This window comes from Rhopalosiphum padi, chromosome 3 (assembly GCF_020882245.1).
Source record: "Rhopalosiphum padi isolate XX-2018 chromosome 3, ASM2088224v1, whole genome shotgun sequence".
NCBI classification, from domain to species: domain Eukaryota; kingdom Metazoa; phylum Arthropoda; class Insecta; order Hemiptera; family Aphididae; genus Rhopalosiphum; species Rhopalosiphum padi.
In genome coordinates, this window is record NC_083599.1 from 24,921,069 (window position 1) to 24,948,556 (window position 27,488).

At 25.7% G+C, this 27,488-nt stretch overlaps 1 protein-coding gene and 1 long non-coding RNA gene across 2 annotated transcripts in view; one reads left to right on the plus strand and one right to left on the minus strand.

Moving 5' to 3' along the window:
* The window catches only part of LOC132927076 (uncharacterized), a 49,618-nt gene extending 28,456 nt beyond the window's left edge, over positions 1-21,162 (plus strand). The window contains exon 2 of the long non-coding RNA XR_009661615.1: positions 20,675-21,162. This is a non-coding gene — a long non-coding RNA (uncharacterized LOC132927076). The remainder of the gene's footprint in view (positions 1-20,674) is intronic.
* On the minus strand, positions 1-27,273 carry LOC132927075 (homeobox protein Hox-A5). The gene is made up of 3 exons (XM_060991527.1): positions 26,463-27,273; positions 4,528-4,688; positions 1-689 (listed from the first exon to the last, which is right to left on the minus strand). Exons 1-3 carry the CDS (start codon positions 27,079-27,081, stop codon positions 336-338), a joined length of 1,134 nt encoding a protein of 377 aa, XP_060847510.1. The 5' UTR covers positions 27,082-27,273; the 3' UTR covers positions 1-335.
* Between the last annotated feature and the right edge of the window lie 215 nt (positions 27,274-27,488).

Below are 27,488 nucleotides of genomic sequence, written 5' to 3' on the forward strand. Positions count from 1 at the left end.
TATTTGGGTAGGTATACTTGTTTTATTAAATATAATGCTTTCCAAATAAATTCTAAATGTTTAGAAATGTGTTTAGATGAATACATTACTTTTTAATTGTTTTGTTAATAAATTATTATGTTATTAAATTATTATATTATTCAATAGTACAATATTATGATATATATATAAAAAAACAGTATAATATTATGACGTATAATGTATATCGATTTGATCAATTTATTAAGTTATAAAATAATTAAAACCAGTTAATAATGTCTATAATACAAAACGATCAACGTTGTTATTATTTCGATCGGAATTTTATACACAAAACAAATTTACTCGAAAGTCTGTTATGATACGTACGGTCTGTATAATGACTCGCAATTTCCGTCTTGCTCGTGCGATCTAATATTGTTTAAAGTGTGATAATTATGGTTTAGTTGAGCAGTAGAATTGTGATGAGATTGAGTTTGAATTGTTGTGGCAGCGGAAGATGTCGGACAGTCTATTTTTATGCGAGATTCTTCGGGAGATCTGATGTTAGCGTTACTTTGAAGATCATTACTTCCAGTGCCGCATGTTCGAATGTTTACGGTTCCTCGTTTTTCCAACGTCGTATCGTCTCGCGAAGATATTTTAGCTTCTTGCTGAGCCTTTTTACTACGTTTCCATTTCATTCGGCGATTTTGAAACCAAATTTTTACCTAAAATAAAAATATTTACATTATATAAATTATTATTTGTGATTAATAATTATGAGTAAAAATGTATATACTAATTTAATTTAAATAAAGTTAATTAATAAATACGTCATAAATTGTTCACAAATTTAAAATTAATATATTTCATTATATGTCGTAAGTTATAATATTCAATATAAATTAAACTACATTTCATATTGATTAATAAATAATGATTTTTTATAAGTTTCAAATAATTATTAATATATAAGTACTAATATTATACAATACTAACTAAAGATATACTATAATTCTATTATTCTGCAGAATAATTTCTATTACGAGTAGGTTAGTAAATAGACACGAAGTTATGCATAACATCGAGTTACATGTTTTTACTGAGATTGTGTTATACACTTTCAAATACATATTTTTTTATTTGTCAATGAATAAGTGGGCATGCATACATGCAATATTTGTTACCGCATAAAAATACATATATCGATGTTAAAGAACTCGCCTAATTTGTTCAACAAAATGTTTTATAAATAGCTAGGTACATTATTATTGTTTTTATGTTTAAAATCTGATTATATTTTCATTATTATGACAAAATGAAATTCAAATCGATGTTTAGTGAACCGTTAATTTTGTAATATAAACCATTTTTAATTTTCAATAATATAAAATACCTTTTTATTTTTTCACAAAAAAGTTGGGAGATGTGGAATTGTGGACAGACACCAGTTTTATACATATTATTATGAATTTGTAGAGCACAAAACCATATTATTCTTAATATTTTAAACGCTTGAACGTCTATTGTCTGTAAATCTAACTCATATAAGAGAACAAATTTAAAACGTATAATTCGTAATACACTAAACCGAATCCAGACCAAATTAATTTATAAGATATGAAAAAAATTAAGACTTCACGTATAATTAATAATTTACCCAGCACGACATTTAATATATCATATTATCAATAAGATCCCAATTAAATATTATATAGGTTTATTGTTTTCCGAAGTATACTATGTTTTTATATAAGTATGATAATCTATTGACTATTATTTTTGTTGTGTGACATAGTCCCGAGTCTACCTATTGCTGATGGCTACCTAAAGGCCTACTAACTATACTAATAACTAATTAGTGCCTATACTGACGAGAAAGCTGATTAATTATATTATGTTGATAAATAATAAACACTATTGTGTTATATAAATAATTAAATTTATTATATATTTATTGAAATACGTTTTTTTTTTTAAATATTATATATTTACTTAACGATCATGATGTGTGCGACTGCAGTGTGAGCTACTGAGATATCATACCTAACTTGAATCTGCTCTTTCAATTACTTCATATTTCTCGATGGTATATTATTATATTTTTATGTGTACACTATACACGGATAACTACTTTCTGAAGCAGTGTAAAAGCGTGGTGGTGAAATTATAACGCTCGGCGGTATTTCTATAGTCTCTATACTGTCTCTAACTACTGCTTGAATTAGCATACGTATAATATATACATTTCAGGAAATTTAGCAGAAAGGATTACCTATGTCTGAATGGGACTCCTTGATGTGAATGTATGTACAATGTATTCACATATATAGCTACCCATAAATATTTAAATGTGTATATAATTATAAAAATACAAATATAGTATGAAGAAAGTTCTACGAGTGCACGAAGTTTCTGTTTTATACATAAACCTAATTAAATATTACTAGTCTGAGATGAATAATTGATGAATTTTTTTATTGCAGCACTTTCAACTCAAACTAATGATAATGTAAGTTTAAACCATAAATACATACGCGAGTATAAGCACCGATAGGTAATTATTATGTGTCATAACTTCTAATATAATATAATTTCGATGTATAATAAAAATCCAAAATGATTATTAATAATTTAATGACAATGAAATAAAAACTATACAGACCAAAATATATATTTTGTCAAATGAACGCGTGAATATGATTATTGCAGGTTGTCGTGCCAATAAAAGTCACGGCAAACAGAGCAATCTTTTGTAGATTTAAAGTGGAGTAAGTGAGTAAGTGTGCTATTATAGTTTTACATTAATGAGTGATGATGGCTATTTCTTTTACGTTTTTCCTAACAACTCTTAGGTACAGTGAAAACAATTTCAAATTTCAAACAATTCTCTATCTATTAAAATGTTCTCTAGTGCAAATAGAAATTATTGCATGCCTATTGTCGTAGAAGGCTAATTAAAAAAAAAAAATGTGAAGATTTTTAATAGTTTCAAGTTATTATTATTAAATAATAAATATTATTACTCAATTATAATGTAGCGGTAATATAATTCAAATTTAGACACGTGTTGAAATTTAAAATATTAAAGACTAAATTTACTTACTTGATTTAAATAAAAATCATTATCATGATATCATAAGTAAGTACCTAATATTGAAAATAATTAACTAAAAAATGCTTATAAAAATAAATGGTTAGATTTAAAAATGTTCATAAGTAAATAATATAAAAAATAAACTAAAAATAAATATAGCACATAAATGTTAATTCAATATATTCTTCGCTGTATCAGTAACTGTACTCAGAATCTAAAATCCCAGCGGCCCTTCCCTGCGCATACGAATAGGTTAATTATACGGCCCTACAACACATATTGGGCGTATATTCCTATATCATTATTATTCATTATTTAATGATCTATTATGTAATTTGTGTATCCGTGTTTGTGTATTTAATGTTTATACTTAAAACAAACAGTAAATAATAACATATTTGGTCTTTGTATTTTAGTGTTAAACTTTAGTATTTATCCATATTATAATGTTAATTTTTTTTTTCATATATGATGAAACCTAAAACAAAGTCTATAAATTTCACTTAAAACAGACAACAGTACAAAAAAATGTAGGTATAAAGAAAAGTTAAGTTCAAGTAATTTACAAAACAATTATTTAAAAATAAGGATTATATTTTACGTACAAGATGGATTATTTTAAGAGATTATATATATTATTAATGTTTGACTATCATAAATCACACTAAAAGATAAATATAATACTCTCTTATATGTTTCACAAATTCCTACGTTATACGTATAACGTATCATTTACTAATTTGTTTTTATTTTTTAATATATTATACTTAAGCAGTAATTTTTTTTATTAACTTCTTATTTCTTTTAGTATATATTTATTACATTAAAATTATTGATTAAGTCAATATTTGTTTCCCATTTTTTAATGACTTTTTATTGAGATTTTTTTTAAAATATTATGTGACATTTAGTATCTAGATTCTAGGTTTATTATTTACGTATACATAATAACAGAGACACTTTTTTTTATGCATTCGTATTATTGTATTATAATAAAATTCGTTACACTTCGTTTACCTCAGCACTAGATTTTAGAAAAGAATTATAGGTACCATACAGTTATAACATCCATGTAAATTAAAAAAAAACTTAGCATTTTGAAATGTTAAATTATAATATATAATATTAGACAAAAATTTAGTTATATTTTAGGTAAAATAGAAAATTGTAAATAATCATTGTATCGTTGTGTCATTTATTATTATTAGTTCATTGAAAAATACCATAATATGTATCTAATGCATTAGCTATCATCATACACGAGAATAATCTAACGCTAACCCATCATTAAAATTTAAATTGCATTTAACATAGTTTAAATTTAATTAGGCAATAAAAAATGTTCTAAAAAAATATTGATTCAAAATCATAACGTATTTGTAAAAATATATATTCTTATTATATATCAATAAAGTTTCAAAAATATTTAGGTATAGCCGTATAGGTAATAATTATTTAACTATTCTTACTTGAGTTTCAGTGAGCATTAAATTTGTAGCCACCTCGAATCTTTTAGGTCTGGATAAATATTTGTTTTGTCTGAATTGTTTTTCCAACTCTAGAAGCTGCTGACTAGTGAATGCAGTTCTTGGCCGTCTTGTCTTCCCCAGTAAAGTATGTGGATGTGGACCTATAAAAATATAATCGTTTGTATATAATTAAAGTTTGTACATTTTTTTATTGTGCCGTAATTACATAAAAATAATAAAATATAATAATGTGCATGTCATCCACAGACTTATTTGTATAATGACTTGTTTAAATATATTTTTTATTCATTCCGCAATAATTTTACGTCATATAAATTAGATTGTCGGTGTAAAATATATCAAACGGAATCTTATATTAAAGTAACCACATACGATATAAAAACACAGAAATCGATTTTTACACCTTTACTAACCAGATTGTAAAATTCATTTATTCTTGTTGCTTGTATACATTTTATTATTATTATTTATTTATTTTTTTAAACCGATCACATATACAAACAGTGGGTGTTGAGAATTTGTCACGCTTCATTCACCATTGATTCAGGATAATGTTGTATTATAATTTTTGATTTGAAAGCAATGATGAATCATCGCGTTTGAAAAATAAAACTGAGGGAAGATCGGTTTATTAAAGTGTTTTTTCAACTTCAAGTGATCATAAACTAAATTTGCATAACAATTTCTGAGGGTCTTGTTAACATTAATAACATTATGTATGATTAAAGTAGGTAGGTAATCGATAATACTGAAACTAAATGTGTGTAAGTTGATTATTGACAAAATTAACATTGTCGTGATATGAATAAATTTACCTATGAATCAAACTTTAAATAATAAAATATTTGTACAAAATAAGATGATATAAATTTATAATCAACCAATAATTATTTTATAGTATAATATATGATTATATAATTTATAACGTCGTATTAAAATGTCAAGTCTTGAGTATAATTTAAACATTAAAGCACTATCATACTGTAATTGGAAATTTAAACAATCTAAATAATTTTTAATTCATTATAAGATTATAGTTCTTAGCTAACAGGCCAATTTTTTTAATTTTAAACTGATTGAAGTAAATAACCGGTTAATTAGTAAATAGTAACTAGTATAAGATAACAATAATAATTATAACATTTTGTAATGTTGTAGTATTAATATATGTAATTAATAAAAGTAAAAAATAAATTAAAATAGACACTTTTTTCATAGTTTATGTTTAAAAACCAATATGATTCTGATAGTATATAAGTGTAAACATATATTTAATGTTCATTCGTTTTATATTGAAATAATATGCTCATTTGATATGTTGAAGACTCACATTATAATTTAGTGAACTATTTGTGATTTCGTGCATTAAGTAAATAATAATTTACCTCAGATACCAATCCAAACCAAGCATAACAAAAATATTTTTTTAGCATAAAAATACCAACTTTCAATTAATTCTATTATATTTATCTAAAATTACGATATTATATTGTGGTCATTAAAAATTCAAACAAGTATTACAAATAAACTGATAAGATATCTACATATCTTGTATTTTATTTCAATTTTTTTTACCATAAATATTTTAGATTTATAATAATTATAATACTCGTACCTATGCAATTATTAATAACACTATATATTCATGGTTTATTTCAAATTTCTCTCAAACTAATATTTTGTTTTGCTCTATAATAAGTATAATATATTATGTAACTTATAATAGTAAAGTTCATACTAAATTTAAAAATGTAATAGAATTGGGAATTTTTATTTTATTTAGAATTTTTAGATTTCAAGAAGAGCAAAGAACGTCTTAATTAAACAATGATGGTCTTTATGATAATATATTTTTTTCGTTTGTCTACGTAAAATATAATTATAAAAATATTTCATTTTTCAATTTTGAGGGCGGTTTCTAATAGAAAATTGATTTTAGTTGGTTCTTTTGAGAAGTAAAAATTGAAAATTCCATGTATTTTTAATTGGGAAAAACCAAAATTTTTAACGAAATAGATTTGTTGTGTAGCTAAATAACGAATAACCTTAAATACTTGAAATTTTCATCAAATGTTTATATTAGCATTTTCTTTACATAATATAATTTTTTAAATATTTTGACATTTTTGTCTTTTTTAAATTTTTTTTCTTAAGATAAAAAGCATTTACTTTACATTACTTAAGCACTTTTACATTACCTACTTTTTTCATATGTCTGTCTACATATTATATAAGGTAGTGGTAAAATGCTTTGATTTTCAACTTTAATATCTTTTATAATAGAAATATTAATCAAATACTTTAAAATAAATCAGTATATACACAACATTTTTTTTTATGTAAAACTAAATTTTGTCAAAATCATTTTTCTTATTTTGTTAAAATCAAAAGCAAATAATCGTAAATATTTGAAATTTTCACCAACTATTTTTGACATATTTACACAGATAAAAGTTTTGATTTTTTTTTTATAGTCATGTTGATTAAAAATTTTAGGCCGTATCTAAAAGCAAAAAATCGTATAATACAAAGTTCCTTATAAGTAGTTTATCATAAATCATAATTCTAGTATATCATGAAATATACTAAGTAATCTATAAGCCGACAAATCGTTTCGCTCAAAATTGTATTTGTATGTAATGATTTATCATTGAATTCAAATATTACAGTGACTTATTCAATGTCTAGATAAATATGACAACCGTTACCTACTTTTCCCTTTATTATATCGTTTGAATTATTTGTAAGTTGGTAGGTATACCTATAATATTATGTAGCATACAATAAAATATGTTATAATAAAAATTCGTTTTAAATAAACACATTTTTATCACTAGCAAACGCTAAAGCAAAACTTAATCAGTAATTTATAACAATATAACTAATGTGCTATATCTGGTTATAATATTTAAATTGTACGTGTATAAAGTACATATTCATCTCATAATATCGTTCATTCTCTTCTTTTTTATATGTTCAAGCATGATGTTTGAATCTAACGAAACGAGACTAATGTGCAACCTCAAAAATGTTATTATTTATTTTACTAACTTTGTAGGTATGTATATACCGTAATATTATTATGTTACATTATGCTGAAGCCGAGCTTACTAAAACAACTGCGTAATTTTTAACAATCATTATACTTTTATAACTCTTTAGTACATAAATTATATACGATATTATGTTTAATATAGCCAATTTTCATTTTCACCTATACATTATATTAATGGTCATAATTAACTACTTCATAACTTAACTACTTTTTGGACATTAAAATATTACTGAAATAATATAATCTAGAAAATCTTGTATATAATTCAGTCTTGAAACATTTTAGACCTAAAAATCAAAATTATACGTTTTAATATTTTATAAAAATAATAATGATACAATTGTCGCAGTTCTTAAAAAATGCACCATAACATGAAATAATTAACATTAGTTCAAATTCTAGCACTTATAAACGATTGGCCAAAGTCAAATCTTTCCGGTTATTGGTTCATATCTATATAAGTATTAAATAATGGCATAATATAAACAGATAATTGACATTATATATTTTGTTGCTGGTATTTCAAGTTAAAATCGGTACGTTTATAAACAAAGACCTATAAATAAAACCCCATTTTTTGGATATATCTCTTTATATAAATCAAAAGACCGCTGGAAGCTATTTCATAAATAATATATAAGTGGACAAAAGATGTTTTTTTTTTATATTTAAACTAAACTTTCGTCTGGATAAGTACCTAATAGGTATTCATTTTTTATTTAATAGTACGTACAATACTTGATAGATTTTTTTCATTTTACATAATTTTATGATATATTGATGTCACTGATGTGCCTATTATACGTTTTGAAAACGTCGTTTTCTTTGTGAAATAATAGTAAAATTATTTTTAAAAAGACCAAAAAATATACACCGAACGTTGTACGAGGTAAAATATAAAATATTATAGCTACATAACTTTTCAATCCCACACTATATTTTCAGTTCTGTTTCTTGTAATTCTTAAAATCTTATCCAATGAGATTATGAAAATTAATTGCATACCTAAAATATATTGTATATACATATATATATATATATATATATGCATATTTTATCAGATTGTCAGTTTTATCGGTAAATTTCCTAGTTTGACTATAGACAATAGATATACATTATGTCATATCTATATTTTATTTATACATATATTATGGTATTGCGTATTTTTTGTTTAATATTATAAATAGTCTTAAAATATTATTTACTCACAGTTACATATTTATTGTTTAATTAAAAAGATAATGTTTTAATAATGATATGAACACAAATATTTAAAACTACAATAATAATAAATTATTATTTAAAAAAAATTGTATTTTAAATTGTAAAAAATATTCACATAATTATCTACCACATTTATATAATCAACAATTTAAAACAATTAAGTAAGTAAAGACGTACAGTATTATACAATAAGTTCGGGATTCAAAGTACAAAATGTATTATTGGTTACTGCAAAAAGATTATTTTTAATCTGTATCATAATAAAATTATATTATACAAAATATGAATGAACTTATATAATATACATTGAAAAAATCTTTAAATCATAAATTATAGTTTTTAATTTGTTTAAACTACTATGAAATAACTAAAGTAGTAAACTTTAACTCCAATATGCTAAAAATATGCATACGCAAATGCAACAAAGTTAGAAAAAAATGTATTTTTCCAATTAATTTAAAGTTATAAATTAAACGCAACTACTATAACTGCATATTATTATTGAATGTATCATTTATAAGAATTTTTAAATTCATATGCATAGTAAACAATATTCAGGCACATGTTTGTTTAAATAATTCAGTTAGGCGTTAAAAGTTTAACGAACGATCATCGACTATTTATTTTCTTTTGGATTCCGAATAAATAAGTACATCGAATCAAATGGAAATAATTGAAAACGAGACGAGTGCAAATCATATTATGTAGTAACATTTAGCCGTTTCGACGTACATTCACAGCATTTCAGCATGTACCACTGGTGTTCTATATTAAGTATAACACTATAATAATAGCCAACACATGGGGTAGCTAAACAATTTTGGTTTGTATAAGATCTAACGAGTATATATGTTTCCGTACGAGATCAACTTTTACGTCAGTATAAATCATTATTAATTAGTATTAATAATACTTTTGAAAACTGTATAGATAATACAATTAAAAAAAAAGAAATATAGTAAATAACTTAATTGAAAATAAGTATTTAGTAATAAAATATGTCAATATACAACACTACGATAAGATGATATTTAGTTGAAATCTATGATATCTCGTATCAATAAATAATTGATATTGATCGCGACAGATCAAAATTTGGATATACTTGTCGAGGTCACCCCCTTTTCTAAACGATAGTCGATTACCTTATAATATGATGTAGATCGGTGTTTAGATTTAATAACGGTTTCGCGGTTTTAAATGACAACAGGCAATTAATATTTTTAAGTCATTTCCGACGACCGACTGCGATACCATCGGAAATCAGAGCCGTTCGTTCTCTCCCTCCCGCCTTACACGTATATATTGACGTATCGCGACACATTTGAATAATAAAGATCAAACACGTAACAATATTATATTATTACGATTAATTATTATAACAGTATACACGTCGTAACGTTGTATTGTATACGCGCGCCGTCTGCCGCTCGTTTAAAATGCGATCTTAATTCGTAAAGTTGACAAATATTCGTCACTCTGCAGTGCGGCGGCGGTGTGTACACAATACATTATACCGAATGCGATCGTATTATTATTATTATTGTATTATTATTTATTATTATTGTCGTTCGAAAAGAGTTTTGTCGTTCGTACACCACCGCCGGAACAATCGATAATGAGAAGTGCGCGATGGGGTCACCCGGCAGCGGTGGTGGCGGCGGCGGCGGCGGGCCGACACGATAGCCGTGAACCACATGCCGCGAGTAAACACAAGATCACGCCAAATGACGTCCCATTGTGGCCCCGGTGGATATAATATAATATAATATAATATAATATTCGTACGTTCGCGCTGCTGCCGCCGCCGTGTGTGCGTGCGTATGTGTGTGTGTGTGTGTGATTCTGCTTATTATGGGGCGGTTGGCCTTTTCTAATCGCACCCTTTATAATATATGATTTGTGTTTATCCGAGAATTAAATTATCATAACAATGGCAACTGTCGCGAACAATGGTTAAACGTTTAGTCAATGTTGTCGTTATCTATTAACCACCCCACCCCCGCCTCCACTTTTATACCGGTGATGGTTCTTGTCCGTTTTAAGCTACTCTCTCGTGACCCTCTCCCGATTAATTGGACGCTCCTCCTAATTGCAACGGCGAGGGAACGCTCTACACACGCGTGATGTTTATGTCCGTATATATATATATATATACATTATATTATACACACATATGCACCTACATATACGTATGAGTCAGTATAATAAAGTATATTATAATCTTGTGGTGACATGGTATATATATTATTATTATATTGTTATGTGAGTGTACACGCGCACACGCGACAACATAAAACGCCATATACTCGTCGTATGTACATATATAAATGTGTTGACGTTTGAATGCTTAAACGTGTAAGACTATATATATATATATACCCACGCGCGCGTTCATATTATTATGCGTACACATTTGACTTTCGGTCCAGTCTCTCGAGTGCTGACAATATTTATATAATATCTATAATAAAGTTATACCCATTACAATTATTATACGTATATAGCCCAGGTACGTACGACGCATAATATCACTCTTCGGCTACTTTGATAATTCGATTTAAATCAAACGGCCATTCGCGTAGGTCACACATAATAATATGACCTATTGCTCACTTTCGGGCGTACCTTTCCCCTTTGATAATTGATGATATATATATATATATATAAACACCGAAATAATATTAACATGTTTATAAGTATATACGTATAGTATATGCGTACACATTGTGTGTACATACTGAACGGCCAACATATTATTTTAAACTTTTAATTGACCGCGTGTCTAAATAATAAAATAGTCATCGTAGCAAAAGTTCATCATAATATAACGATGACGAAAATCGAATTTAATATTTATTAATAATTAACGATCAATTTATTATACAAGTAAATAACTGCACATAATAATAATCATAAAATAATAGTAATAGTGATTTTAAATTATTTTACCGAAAACACCATCGGATTAATGAATAAATAATGAAATAATATTAATATATTATATGGCTTGAGTGTTAACAAAGAGTTAATTTTAGAAGCTAGAGTTTATAAATCGATGGATAAATAATGTCGGATTGATGGGTCATCATTATCCCGTTGATGAAACTGATTTAAATTAAATGTCAGTGTCAAGTGCTTCGGTTTAAACGATGATCGTAGAAACCAATTACATAATATAGGTAACCTGGTATTATTGTGATATTCCATGACCGATATGACTATATCGCATATACATTATATCACAGCCAGTACAGATATATTGAAAAACATAAATTATACTACTCAAAAGCTCAGACTACTGACTAATAGGAATTCGATCATCATTTGTCGGCATACAATTATGTCAAACAGTGGTTTAAACTTTTTTTAAACCTACATTAATCATTTAATAGTTTTTAAAAAAAACCAATTTTAATATGAATTATTATAAATACCTATATTGAAACCAAATTAAATAATTACTTTGAACACTTCTATTATAATTTAATATGCATTGATTTATTGTTACAATTTTTAATTCAAATAACTATAGATTATTCCATATTTGTATACTTTGTAGTACAACTACCTACTGTGCATTTATTACTTATATCAAATTGATGTACTTATATTTTTATTTTAGACAACATCGATCTTTCCTTAAAATTAATAAGCGCAGACCGTAGTACATATAAATATATCGTATTGCATTAAATTAAATCTCGTTTAAAATTGAGGTAATATTACAATGGAAATTAATTAATAAATTATACAGGATTTCGTAGCTATGATAAATTTATGATAAAAAATTCATTTATAACCTATAATAAAAAAAGCAAATAGCATTTTTTGTATGTGTACCTACGTAGATTGGAAAAACGTCTTGAACCAGGAAAGTTTAAAAGTCAATAATAAGCGTGCGTTATATATAATTTTATTTGCACAAAAGTTTTACGTATAACCACCACATACCGTATATGCTATGTACCGTTAAAGTATATAATAATAAATGTCTTAATAGATACATATACCGATATACCTATCTTATATGTTTTTAAATTTGCGGCTTTTCTATTCAAGGGGACTGAAACAATCCATACTTATTTTTTATGCGTTTAGATCAATAAATGGGAGAAAAATATACTTTCAACAGTTCGATTTTAATTTTGAAAACTATATTTGGTTTGTATGCCCCTTTTACCTTGCATATTTGCTCGTAAATAGATTTTTATCAATTTTAATTTCGTGATTATCTATAATACAACTCAGGTGTAAGATATTTAAAAAATAAGTTATAATTAAAAATAAAATAAAATCAAAAATCTATTTCCTAACAAACCTAAAAAATAGGTTAATGAATTCAATTTATTTTTCAAAATTAATATTATTCGTTCGAAAAAAGTATATTTTTCTTTCACGTTTAATAATCATAATGTTTATATATCAGACTTGTACAGAGTATTGGTTCTAGAACATTTCTATAAGAATTTTAGTATATGCGCAATAAAAATAATACCTATTAAGTATATACCTACTCGGCTACCCATATGCCAAACGATTATAATAAAGTTATTGACTACTGACGACCAAATAAGTGATAATATATAATAGCTATAAAATTAATAGTTGATTAATTTTCAAATAAAGTAAATTTATTATACGACAAAAAAAAATAGTTGTTTTTAACTATTCAGTCAGTATAGTCAAATTGTGCAGTGATGTTTTCAAAATGAACAAAGACTGGCGTTTTTGCAAAAAAAAAACCACGACTCTAGCTGTTTGCACCGCGATAAAAACCAAAATTGGCTAAATTAAAACGTAAAAAAACTTTTTTTTCCTGCAGTTTGAAACCGACAACGTCGCGGGAATGTTTTCGCAGTACGTCCGCGTAGCAACCAAAACGTAAAAAAAAAATCTAAAGATCGTTAGAACAACAACAATGAAGTAATTATTACAATAAGTACATTGATTAATTGATTAGTCAAGACTAATGATTCTCGTCACATTGTCTGCAACTGCCACTAAACTACAACTATAATACCTATATATCTGTGTATAATGAGCTTATTATCAATTTATCAAAAACAAGGTACCAAAAACAAGTGATAATACAATTTAAAAAATAGTAAATGGATTAAACTAAAACGATGATGGCAATTTTATAATATCTATACTTATATTATATAACTAAAGGTAATAATTATGTATTATAATTAAATAAATGTAAAATTAGTATATATTTGAAAACATTTGAATAATATATTACACTCGGATAAAAATATAGTCAATTCATTTTTCATATTGGAACACTATCGAAAAATATATAGTTAAAAACTATAATGAATTAAGAAAATAAGTTTAAAAAAGTATTTCATATAATGAAAATAAACACAAACAAATATGGACGTGTATTTTAACGACAATAATATCGTGATAGGTTCGGTTCTTAAATGTTATGGGTATAATACCTAAAAATCATGAACTATATACAACTACCATATTATTATATATAATGCAATTATACCATTAACAATTACTTTTATTAGTAATTATCAAGTTTTTATTGTATATTTTATTGTACCGCCTCTACTCTACCACATGCAGATTGTACGTAATACATACTGCCTGGTGTGATTATCGGTGACTTCTAATATTATCGTTTTAATTTGTTCATAATAATAATAAAATTGAATAACGTTTTAGCGTAGCACTCTGTCGAGCCAAAAGCCATTTAGAAGACGAGGGGAGGAAAGGAGCGAATCCGGACGACGGGATTGCCTACTTAATTTAATCACTTAGCCTTTGCTGTGGACCATCACAACATGAATTGAAGGGAAAGAAATTCAACAATTTCCAATACAATCCACATCAAACAACATATTAGAAATTATTATATATCTAATATACAAACGTGTTAAAATAGTTAGTTCCGGAAAGAGAAATAATGTTTCTTATTTAATTTAAACGTTTTAGAGTATCTTATTTTATGATTAGAAATAATAAAAATATATTTTAATAAAAGAGATAACTTAATTTAGTAATATTAATATTAAAAAGATCTTTCAATATTATTAAATCCCACTAAGCCAAGGGGTAACATTAAAAAAAATGTGTTTAATATTCAAACTTTAAGTTTTTCTTATTATTGCCATAAAACGATTTCAACAGTAGAAAATTAAAAAATAAATACATCTCGTATGTCCGGATACTATCGGACAATTCCTATAAACATATATTTTTATTTTTTTATACGTTATTACAATCTGATGGCGAGAAAGTTATTGGCCAAAGCTTAAAATAATATGTTTTTCTTTTTTTATGTGAATACTTTTTATAGGAATATAAATATTTCAAGCTTTATGTATGATGATGTTCTATATACTATATAAGTTTATAGATTGAATACATAAGATATTTCTGGCACAAAGTTTTCAATAGTGATGTTAACGCAAAAATAAAACTATAATATGTCACTGGTAATTTATTTTTTTGTAAAACTTTGAATATTTTCAAAACGTTTCAAACGTTAAATATACATTAATAAATATAATGCTTTGTAACGAACACTTCAGGTACAAAGTCGTTAATATTATTTTGAGAATAGTCGTTTTATAAAAAAAATAAATAGATCATCATAACACATTTTTGTGGTAAAATTGAAACTTAACTCCGTTGATTTTTCTATAAATTAATTAAAATCCCACGCAATAAACTTTTGACAGATAATTATTTAGAACACGTTGAAAATTGGTTATAATAAAATACAGTAAGGTGTCCTAACATTTATTTGGAATAAGTCGTCGCGTTCGAGGTTTTCGGTTTTTATAAGGTAATATATAAAATGTAGCTAATATTACTTTCACAAAAATATTTTATTTTATTACTTAAGTAAATTCAATTTAGGAAACATCTTATCCGTCGATGTACATACTAATAAAAACTATTTGATGTGATTTCAGTATTTTATTGATCTTTATTTGCTCACTATAATTCACCATATTATAAATATATCTAATAATGTTTTTCCTGTATCATATTATCCAATTATTGACCGTAAATAAATACAAACAGTGATTTTATATAATTGCGTATTACTCTAACCTCCTGCTAATAAATTGGTATATATATTATTATCATGCTTGTGCCATGCGCGCCCACCATCTGTCACCATTACGAGTATATCAATATTTCATAGATTTGTATTCTGAATTTAGTATTGCTGTTGAGTGAAATGAAAACTGAAAAATTATCTGTATGAATGTTTAGAATTAAAAATTCGGATTTGTAAGTACCATAAAGCATTTTAAACAAAACCGCAAAATTAGGTATAGGTAATATACGTATATAAATTAATTTAATTATTCTTCGGAATAGTTTTTATTGCTATTTTACATTATACGATGTAAGTACGCATTATTGTTAGTAAATATTTTGGGTATTATAATGTAATCAATTACCATTAACTGTATCATATAATAGTACAAAGAGCAAAGGGAAGGCAGCAAAAAGTAAGGGGAATTTAAGAACATTTTGAACTGCTGAAAAACTGATCGTCTTTGATTGTATATGTTTTGTAGTTAAGCTTTGTTAACTGTTTATCTGTCACTGTTAGGGTTTTCGGTATACTTAGCATAATGGCTATAAATTTTACATGAAAATCCCTCGAGATGTTTTCTCTTCAGCTCAGTCGTTTTATCGTCCCTGTTGCAACTGCCGTGGAAAAAAAAATCTGCAATTCCAAATAGTCTGGCATATGAAATCTCGTACATTTTTCCCCTATTGTTCAGAATACATGTTTCAAAACTACACAAACTACTCAGTTATGCTAGCAGTAATCAGAAAAAGAAAAGATGAACTTTGTGTATAAACAATAAAACGTTTGTGTCGCCATAACGATTTTCTATAATATATAGTAGACATTTACTGTTATTTTGTTTTATTTAGTGAAATTCTTGACAAACAAATCGTATAGAAAGTTCAGCGAAATTATAGTATTATAACATTTATATTTATAAAATATATAGGTGATTGTTGTAAATTGTTGATACTCAAAACTATTCAGAACAAAGAATGATGAAAAGCACATCGTGGAAATCGTGAAACACTTCAAATTATCGTAATGAAAATCTAGTAAGTAGAAGGTGTACAATTTGTATTTTCCAACAACATTTTAAAATAAGCAATTTAATTATTTCAAAGGTAATTCGTAATGTGTAACCATAGTAATTACATTCCTAGTTGCAGTTTGTAATCAAGAAAAATCTTTTATTAAATATAAATAGTGTTAAACTATGTAATATATATACTATAACATAGGTACGATTTATAGTATTATACGCTTGTTAAATAATTTTTTTATTTAATAAAAGTCTTAATTTTCCTTAATCTTTGACATTTTTTTTTTCACTTTGAAGGCAAATCGTTGATGTAATTATTGGCAATAATTTATAAGTTATAATTTATACTGAATATCTATTCTGTAGATTGTTTACTTATGGTGTTATTTATAATCTATACATTTTGATGATCCTATTAGTTTGTAAGTTATAAATATTTGTAAGGTATTTTTAATATTGAATATATTTTATTCCGTTTGTAGAAGGTGAATGATTAACTTAATTATGTAAAAATGTAATATTTTATTTTTAGAAGTTTATAATTATACTAAATATGTTTGAAAAAAATACATTAATTAAACAAAAATAAAAATTATCTTCATAATTTTAATAGAAGTACCTATGTTACTTATTTTATTCATCATAGAAAATAAGATTATATACCTACCTAGCTGTAAAAGCAAATTACTAACTAGTTACAACAATTTTATAACAATGTACTAAATTGACAATATGAAATTTTACTCTTCAGAAAAGTAATTAAATATAATTTACTGTTTAAGTTAATACGACACCGGAACATTTTTGAATGAAATGTATTGTTTTTTTTACAAAATAAACAGTTTTATCAGATTCTACGAAGGTGAATCAAAAGCATGCGCATAGTACATACAACTATTTTTATTTTTATGAAACAAAATTATGAAAAAATAAATAGTTGTTTTTAAAATTATTATACTTCACTCCAGATTGTGCCCGTCAAGCCTTTATTAATATCCGACTCGGTGTTTTTACTGTGTAAAATAAATTATTGTAAATTTCTCTTTACATTTTTTCTCTGCCAATTATATTATAATGGTTATCATTTATCATGCACTAGTTAAAATTGAAAAATAGTTTTATAGATTCATTATTTATTAGTATTTTATAATATAAACGTTTTATGCTTATTATTTAAATGACTAAAAGTTAATTTTATAATGTCATTATTCCGGAATAAATATTTTTATATTACATTAGTATGTCAAATACATTTTAATTAATATTATACCTAAAATACAATCCGCGTTGCGTTTTGTAGTGCAAACCTTTTTTTTTTTAATTAACACGATTAAAATTATAATACTACTCCCGGTTAAGATTACCTCAACTGTTGTATAAATAATGACGACAAGTCAGAATTGCATAATGAAAGTTTTTATTTGAAGTATACACATTCATTATCATTTCTAATTAAAGACAAAGCAGCGCTGTCGTAGGTTTATACCCTCATCAAGAATTGAAAACTGACGTTGGTCGAATGGTTATACAGTCTAATGCTTTTCACCATCTGCATAATAATTCTAACCGTTGCCAATATACTCTATTTAGTTACCTTCAATATTTAACTGAGTTAAATTCAATTAATAATTCGTCCTTTAAATTTTTAAATAATGAAATATACTCTTTTGTATATTATTTAATAATTAATAATAGGTGTATGACTGATAATTAACTTGATATTTATAACAAGAATACTGAGTAAAAGCTCAAAAAAGTAAATCAAATTCAAAATTATATTCAATTACCATTTAAAACCAAACCAAAATTCTACGATTTAGATCACTATCGAGTTCACTCTTAATTGTACTATGTGAAAATATGTAAACAGTGCTAATAAATATTGTGTGAAATATGCGTCATAACTCATACTTAGATTACTATGAGATTGATATTATTTATAGGTACGTGCAATTTTAAAAATAATATCTGTAGGCACTATAAACGTATTAAAAAATGTAAATTATTTCCAAAAATGCAGATAAATTTGTATCTACTATTAAATAAATTTATTTTAACTGTCATAAAAAATTTCTGAAATTATAATTGGAATAGGTGAAAATAATAAACTAAGTATTAAAATTTGTTGTAAAAATATATGGGCGCTACAGTATCTTTTTTGGCAATAATAATTTAGTTCATATTATTCTTATATTCAATAAATGTACCTACTTCATAATAATTAATAATATTTATATTCATACTATACTAGATACCTATATTAAAGGTATTTAGCATTTGATACAAAGTGTTAAACAAACATTATTTTAGATGATTACATATTGTAAGTATCTATACCGGAATTCACATTTAATTCTATGAAAAACAATATTGAGGAATACTCTGAAGATTTTTTTTTAAACGGTATTTACGTAGAAATATCATTGACAAAGGCACAAGGAACTTATGGACTATTCACTAATTTAGCTGAAGAATATATATTGAAACCTTTTGTTAGCAGGCCGGAGTATTATAACGTGATTTGGTTAGAAATTACTCAAAAATGAAATTGATTAACATAAAATACTTACCGAGTTTTTTTAAACATTTTTACAAAATGTAATCCAATATTATTCTTTAATTTTATTCGTTTAAGTTATTATGGTATAATATTATCTCATTAAGTTTCGCATTAACTGATTAATGAACTTGATTGTGAATTATGACAAACTGTTAAAACAATTTTATGAAAATTGAATACCTTTTTGATTTTTAGACAATATTTTAAATAATAACATAATATGTTATTGGTAGATAAATCATAATAATATAATAAATTCAACTCGAGTTTTTACACATGTGTCGCTATGCGGTATATGGAAATTAATAAATTAGTATATAGATAAATATCAATTCTATAACAAAATGTGCTACTTAACATTTAAAAGTATTTATTGACCAACCAAAATGTTTTTTTCTTAACTCAAGAGTTACACTACGTATCTAGTAACTTACTCAATAATTTATCTCTATAGGTATTTTATATATTCCTGTATATCTACTTAATGTAATAATTATTTCAATTATTTTGCTTAAATGTATACAATTACCTTATTTATCTGGAATTTAAATTGAGAGTTAAACTTTATCTTCGATTGCGACTTATAAAAACTGTACTCATCATCATTTATCATAATATTTAAGATTTATAATCTACTAAATATATATTTTACTGTATACAAATAATTCTGGTTATAGATATGCATATTCATATATTGACAAACTAAAAGAAATTTCTCAGATTTAAATCTAAAAAATTGAATTTACCGCGCGTTTAAACCAATTTCTTATTTAATAGTAACGATACGCATAAAAAATAAACGTTAAGTATTTTATTATAATCTCAACTCAATCAAATTTGAAGTTTGCTTACATTTTTTGTAAATTATACCTACGTAAGTTATATCATTATAGATATACTCATTAGTTAATAGTAATTGTAAATCTACTATTATTTATTACATATTTGTTATTAACTCTTATAGTAAATAACTATAAAAAATGTGTCATACATTTTGTTTGTTTTAAAATTAAAATTTAATTGCAATTAAAAAATTGTATACGCGTACCTATTGAAACGCGTGGTATAAGGTATATTGCATTTATAGCTTTATAAAAATATTCTATTTTTAAATTTTCATAATAAAAATGATTAAAGAATATAAGCTTATGTACCTAATTTAATTACCATTATTTATGATAATTTCAGACGTTATTTCAATGAATGGCTTGATACACCTCTCGGTGTTATATTCCGGAATGCGAAGGGACAAATGGTCAAAGGGAGGAAAATATAATTATTACCATAGCAACCCTGCAGTTCTCGCACAGTCATGGCGGCGGAACCAGACGACAAAACCAATAATATTACTTTAAAACAAACACCAAATTTGCTTTTGGATTGTTAGTATCAGATTATTAGTTTTGATAACTAACTAGATTCCATTTTCAAACTCGGTATTATGAACAATTTGGAAGGTTTACGTAAATAATTAAATAAAGGCAATTCGTAATTTGAAATATAGAGTGATAGTAACAAATTAACAAATAATTTGAATGTAGGAATAATAATAAACTGAATTCTTGTTGATATCGTTCTTGGTTTATATTGTAATAATCGATAGTTTACATTTTTTTGAGAAACATGTTAGTCTAACTTGTTTATGATATTTAAATAAAGTATTAAATTATATTTAAGTTAATTTACTTTGTCGGCCAATAGTAACTTTATTTTCCAGGCAAAGCAATTATTCACTTTTCAGTAATATTGTCTTAGTAGACAATATTAAGACAGTTTTACAGATTTAATAGTGAACTTTTTACAGTTCATAATCCATAGTAAATTGTAATTAAAAACATTATAAAATAACGAAAAAATATAAAAAAAAAAAAATAACGAGAGTTAATAATAAGGTATTTATTTATTTTATTTTATATAAACACATAGCTCATTTGAACGTCGTGAGGTAAGTATTGCAGTTTTATAATCTACCTACATAAGTTTTGTGTATAAGCATTTCACAAAGTTGAACTTTAAAATTGTCAAAATTACAAACATACCTACATTTATATATTATTCACATAAATAATAAAAACTGTGTTAATAAAGTACAAAAATAACGACAAAATTAGTAGTATTTCAACTGAAATAGTTTTAATATAATTCAATTTATCTATTAATTATAATCACTTTATAGAGACATTAAGTATTTCAAGTTTTAATAGGAATCAGTACATCAACTAAACCTGATTTTTGAATTATTTTAAAAATTAACTATAAAGAAAGTATGAATAAAGAATTTATCCATTAAGGAGACACGCAATTTAAATTATGAAAATAAATAAATTTTTTGAATCTTATTAAACAGTCAATTCAGCACAGAGTATTGTTACTTTAGATTTGAATGTTTATTATTTGAAAAACGATTCAGTCGTTTATTTTATTTAAATATAATTGTAAAACATTTGCTCAATACGCTTGCTGTTCTTTTTTATTTAGACTCCCTCAAAACTAAAAACCAAAAAATTCAAATAAAATACACATAAAAAGTGATACAATTTGCAGTATTTGCCTCCAATTTGTAGAACTGCTTATGGTAGACTGAAGTTGGTGTGTTTTTTTCAATACCAAATAAGTATAAGCCGACAAGAACAAAAACATAACTACTCAAATTAAGAAAAATCAAATAAGTCTTATTTAACTAATCTGAATTTATTAAATTAATTTTTTTTCTTCTCCTGTAATTTACTATTTTAGATATACAACCTTTACAGTTTAGGCTGAAGATATATCATTGCTCCGCTAAGAATTTAAAATGTAATATGTATTTGGAATCGTTATGTAAAATATAGTTTTGAATGTAATTACCTTCTTAATAATTAGTGCAATAAATTAATATAGTAATAAAATTGTTAAGTAGTAATAGCGTATTACTAGATAAATAATAACTACGGCTGTGAATTGATATATTACAATGGTTTAATGTTAATTTTTTGTAGAACATAACTTCTGTAACACGATGCTTGAATTAGGTACTAATGAATTAAACTTTAAAACTTTTATTTTGCAGTTTTTTGAATTTTTGTAATATTTGATTTATTAAGTTTTTTTAGGTCATTTTTTCAATTTTGTATATGTTTTTTGATATTTTTAATAATTTTATCGATAGAAACTTCTGATATATTTTTAAATTATTTTCTTCAAATAAATAACTCACACATTTTACACGTATGTTGTACTAAATAAACAATATCTTTAATCTAAAATATTTTGCACTTGATACAGTTTTAGATTTCTTAAATCATGATTTTTGTATAGTTACTTGCATGCAGTGCATTTTATAGTGCATTTTTGAGATTTCAATGTATTTATAAGATTTTCAATGCATTTTTAAAGATTTATAGTGCATTATGTTCTGTATTGACGAGATTAAAATGCATTTTTAAGCTATACAAAATGCATTAAATTCAAAGCTCAAGTAATAATATTTAGTTCTATCATTTTCACCCAATTGTCCATTCAAATTAGTACCGTAACCACATTATATGTGAAGTATACTAATCATCATACCGAAAATTTACTATACACTGAACTTTTAATACTTATAAAACCGGTGGTTAAATCGAAAAAAAATTAAGTTAAGATATATCGAGAAATACTGTCGGAGATAAGCATATAAGTTAGGTCGACTACACGAAAGAAGAAGTAGAAGTATGTACTTATATACATTATACATTAAAAAAATTTTTTTGATGTTTTACTTTAAGTATATTTGATACATTTCACTTGGAAGATTTTATAAAAATTGTATGGACAAGTAAAATATAACGAGTTAAAAATTTCAAACCTCACTTGGTAATATTAATTGATTGTTATTTTAAATGGACGATTTTTATATATTTTAATTTTTTATCACCACGAAAAAATGTAAAGTCTATTTTGAATGTAAATATTTGGATATGTCTTTAATACTTTAACGTTCATTAACAGCGGTGCTTTAATTGAAGAAAAACTTATTATAATATACAAAATACATAAATAAATAATCGCACAATACGCATCAAAACGTATTCTATGTATCTACGTATTGTTATCACTCTATAACTCAAATATGTTTTATTTGTAAATTTTGCATATTGTACACTCTTTTGTTTACTTTTAAATTGTATAATAATAAACTGATTAAAAATAATTCATTAATAATTGTGGTATAAATAGACTCTATTTGAAACCAACGCGATGATGTGCGATATAGCGTATGAAGAAAAGTTTTTCGTTTGCAGACGTTATGTTGAAATCAATACTTACTGAAAATGAGCTGTACGAATTACAAACCAATCAAACTTTCAATCAACTTAGAAAGAATAGAACCACAGTGCCTACAAACAAATTTATTTACCTAGCCACACATTGCCTATCTAAACAATCAAATCAAAGCGGCCGTAGAATATAGAGGACGGCAATTTGTTCAGAACTCAATATGTGCTTTCGGCTGAAAGCAAAAATGTAAAGAGAAATTCATAGGTAGGTATCTATAAAAATAACAGACAGAGTGTTAGGTCCTCGGGTCTATGTTTCACGTGTTTATCTATTTAATTGTGAACTTTAATAAATATAACCTTCTCAGTTCAATCTGAAATCGAATAAAGACGGATCCGCTGTCGGCCGGCCGGTTGACCGCTTTCTTCAATTACAATACCAACAGACTATGACTAGAAAATCGGCGGAATCTATACAATCGCCTTTTCACAAAATATCACTATCGGATTCGTATTTTGTCGTATCATTTACACTGAAAAGAACTTCATGAAAAAAACCAAGGAATGCGTTTGTTTACACGTTCGCTTGACGTTGACTGAAATAATACATAAATAAATAAAAGCGGAGCACGAATAAGATGTTTGAACAAGGGATTTGAAGGAATCATTCCTTAGGAATGAAATAGCTGAAGCATACTTGTATATTCAGAGTTCACACACTCCCGAATTGATACCGATTCGTTTTAGTTAATGTGTCGATTTCAAGTCGATTGCTTACACGTTTAGCGGGTACCTACAATGCATGTTTAGACACAATTATTTTTGTTATTTTTCGATTAATTTCTATACAAACACGTATATTATGTATAGGTTCAATAAAACATTCATTTTAAAGTTCAGATAGAGATCTACGGCCATTAGATTATTTGTTTTCACTCATCGTGGGATGAAATTTTTGTTTCTTTCTATTTCTACGTAAGTATTGTTAAATTCACTTTTGTGATTTGAAAAAAAAATCGTTTTTCAGTTTAAATATCATAGTGTTATGAACACAAACCACGTTGAAATGGATAGAATATATAATATGAATCGATGGTTGATCTACCGGTTTAATACATAAGTTAGTCGTGTTGGTATTACAGATAAACTAAGACACCAACATTTATATTTTAATTTAATCTGCTGCTGTTTTCAATTGTTGGCGTATCACCAATGGATAATTCGTTTATAATTATCGCCCATCAATAAGATGGACGTAGATAAAATAACAGTTAATTAAAATATGATACAAAATACAAATATAAAATACATGCTTAGAATTTTCCGATTTGATTAAATGTCACACGAATAGCAAATAACACCAATAGGTATATTGGTATAGATAATATGCATTGGCCTAAGAACAAATTTAAAAATGATGTGTACGAAACAAAACATATAACTATGGAAAATCTTAACTATTATTAGTTTAAAGCGATTCACATTATACCTTTACCTAGTCAATTTATATGTACTTGTAGGTTCAGATTTATACAGATAAGTTATTAACATAGGTTGGGCTAGATCTTAATATTTTTTTATGAAAGTTCCGTCCTTAAAAAATAATAATAATAACAAATTTGTGTTTAAAATACTTGTTTTAAAATTATTCGATATTTTAAACTAATAAATACAGTAAATAATTTTCTTATTTCCACGAAAAATTAACTTAATCTAACTCATTTAATTTTGTTCGTTTATATATAGTGTAGAAGGTTTTGTTCAATTTCGGATTAAGTGTCTACAACTTAAGAGTTCATGGCGTAAGTGAATCAAATTTAGCTTCAAAAAGGATGAACGGACCTACCTTAGAAATATTTAGTACTATCAATAGATTTGATTTGAAGATAATAATTATAGTTAGAACAAAAAATAATTGTATTGATGACTGAAAACATTATAAAGTGAAACATAATATAAAAAATTAATTTATAATCGGATCATTATATTTTTTAATAATACATTTTTTCTAAATAGATGCCTATACTATTAGGAGATAATTTAATATTTGAAATTCAAAGTAAAATATATATTTTTTTAACGGGAAGTTTTACCGTAAAATTGTTTTGTAGATAATAATTATAAAATGTAGACAATAGTAAAACTTTGATTTATAGATGTATTATAATATGATAAGCCTTAAAATAAATTTTTGTTTTTATTTGAAATAGAAAAAATAACTTTATTAAAACATTAATAATAATATCTATCTGACTTATTTGATCTTGTTCTATTAGGTAGTTAATTAAATACCACATTTACAGGTATTTGGAAAAAGTATTACTATTTTTATAAATAGTATATTTATAATTAGTATATTACTATATTTGTATAGTATTTAGTATATTATATTTTTTAATATAAATTTTCAAATGAAACCTTTACAAAATATAAATATATTTACTAATTATAAAGAAATATGTATTAAATAATAAAAATAAAATGCTAAAAATCGGTAGGGTAAAAATATCATCTTAAAATTTAAATAAAGTAATAAATTCTCTACTTTTTATAAAACCTATAGGAATTTAAAATATTATATTATTATTTATTAAACTCTATCAATCTTTATTTCACGAAAATAATAATACATTTTAATAGTTTGAGAAAGTTTTAGTTGTCGTTGAACTTATTTGAATAACGACATAACCTTATTATTACATTAAAGCGAAAAAAAATAATTTAAAAATATATTTTACCTGTTAAATCGTGTAATCTTGGTCCAGCGTAAAACATTCCTGCTCTAGCAAACCACTCAAGTTGCATCTGTTGCAATTGGCCAGCAGAAACATTGGAACGATTGGGATTTGTAGTTGTTGCCGAAACTGTTGCGATTGTTGAGCTCGGCAAATTATTGGTGTTAGTGTCTATACGAGGTAATGGCTGAAATGCTGAAGATCCGTGAATAAATCCAAAACTACCATTCCGTCTATGGTCACGGGTTAAAACGTCGGCCGCAGAGGAAGTGATCGGGAAGTCGGATTTCAAGTAGTTGGAATTGTAAGTTAATGATCTCATTGTCGAAGTCGAAATTCCGTCGTTCTCGTCGCTGTGTTTACCTTCATATCCGAACTGTTGTTCCGGTCCAGGAGATATCGAAGCACTACGGCTCGAACAAGGAGTAGACGAACAATCCGATGACGCGGTCAATGATGTCTTACGTGAAACTTCACGATGGCCGAGCAACGCTTCTATACAAAATGAAGTTTTCTTCGACTTTGACGGAGAGTCACTTGTAGGTTTCTGTTTCAAATCCAATGGGCTCGCCGAATACCGTACTCTGGGGCACGAGTCTTCTTCGATGTCGGACCGTGACATAATTGAATGTTTTGCGTTTTTAGTGATTATGATTTAAGTATAATTAATATGATTAATTAATTTGACTGGTTTTAGGCGAAATAACACTATGCCGCAGTATCAATTGATGTGTTTCTACAGTGCACATGTGGTCGACTGTTACGAGATGGAGTTTATCATACAGAGAACGATTGTAAAAACCATTCGGCTACTTAACAGGGGGACGAGGGTTGGCGATACAGCTACCAGTGCATAGGGTGAGAAAAGGGAAACGAACGGAACGACCTTATTGGTTGCCGTTTTGTACAGTGGGCCACGCCTCTATCTCTTATTCTTTAGTAGTTGGCATATATGCGGGGTTACGGGCTTTTAACAACTTGTTAGTATCTTTACCAAACGCATTGGTCGTATTATTTGGCTTATTCATT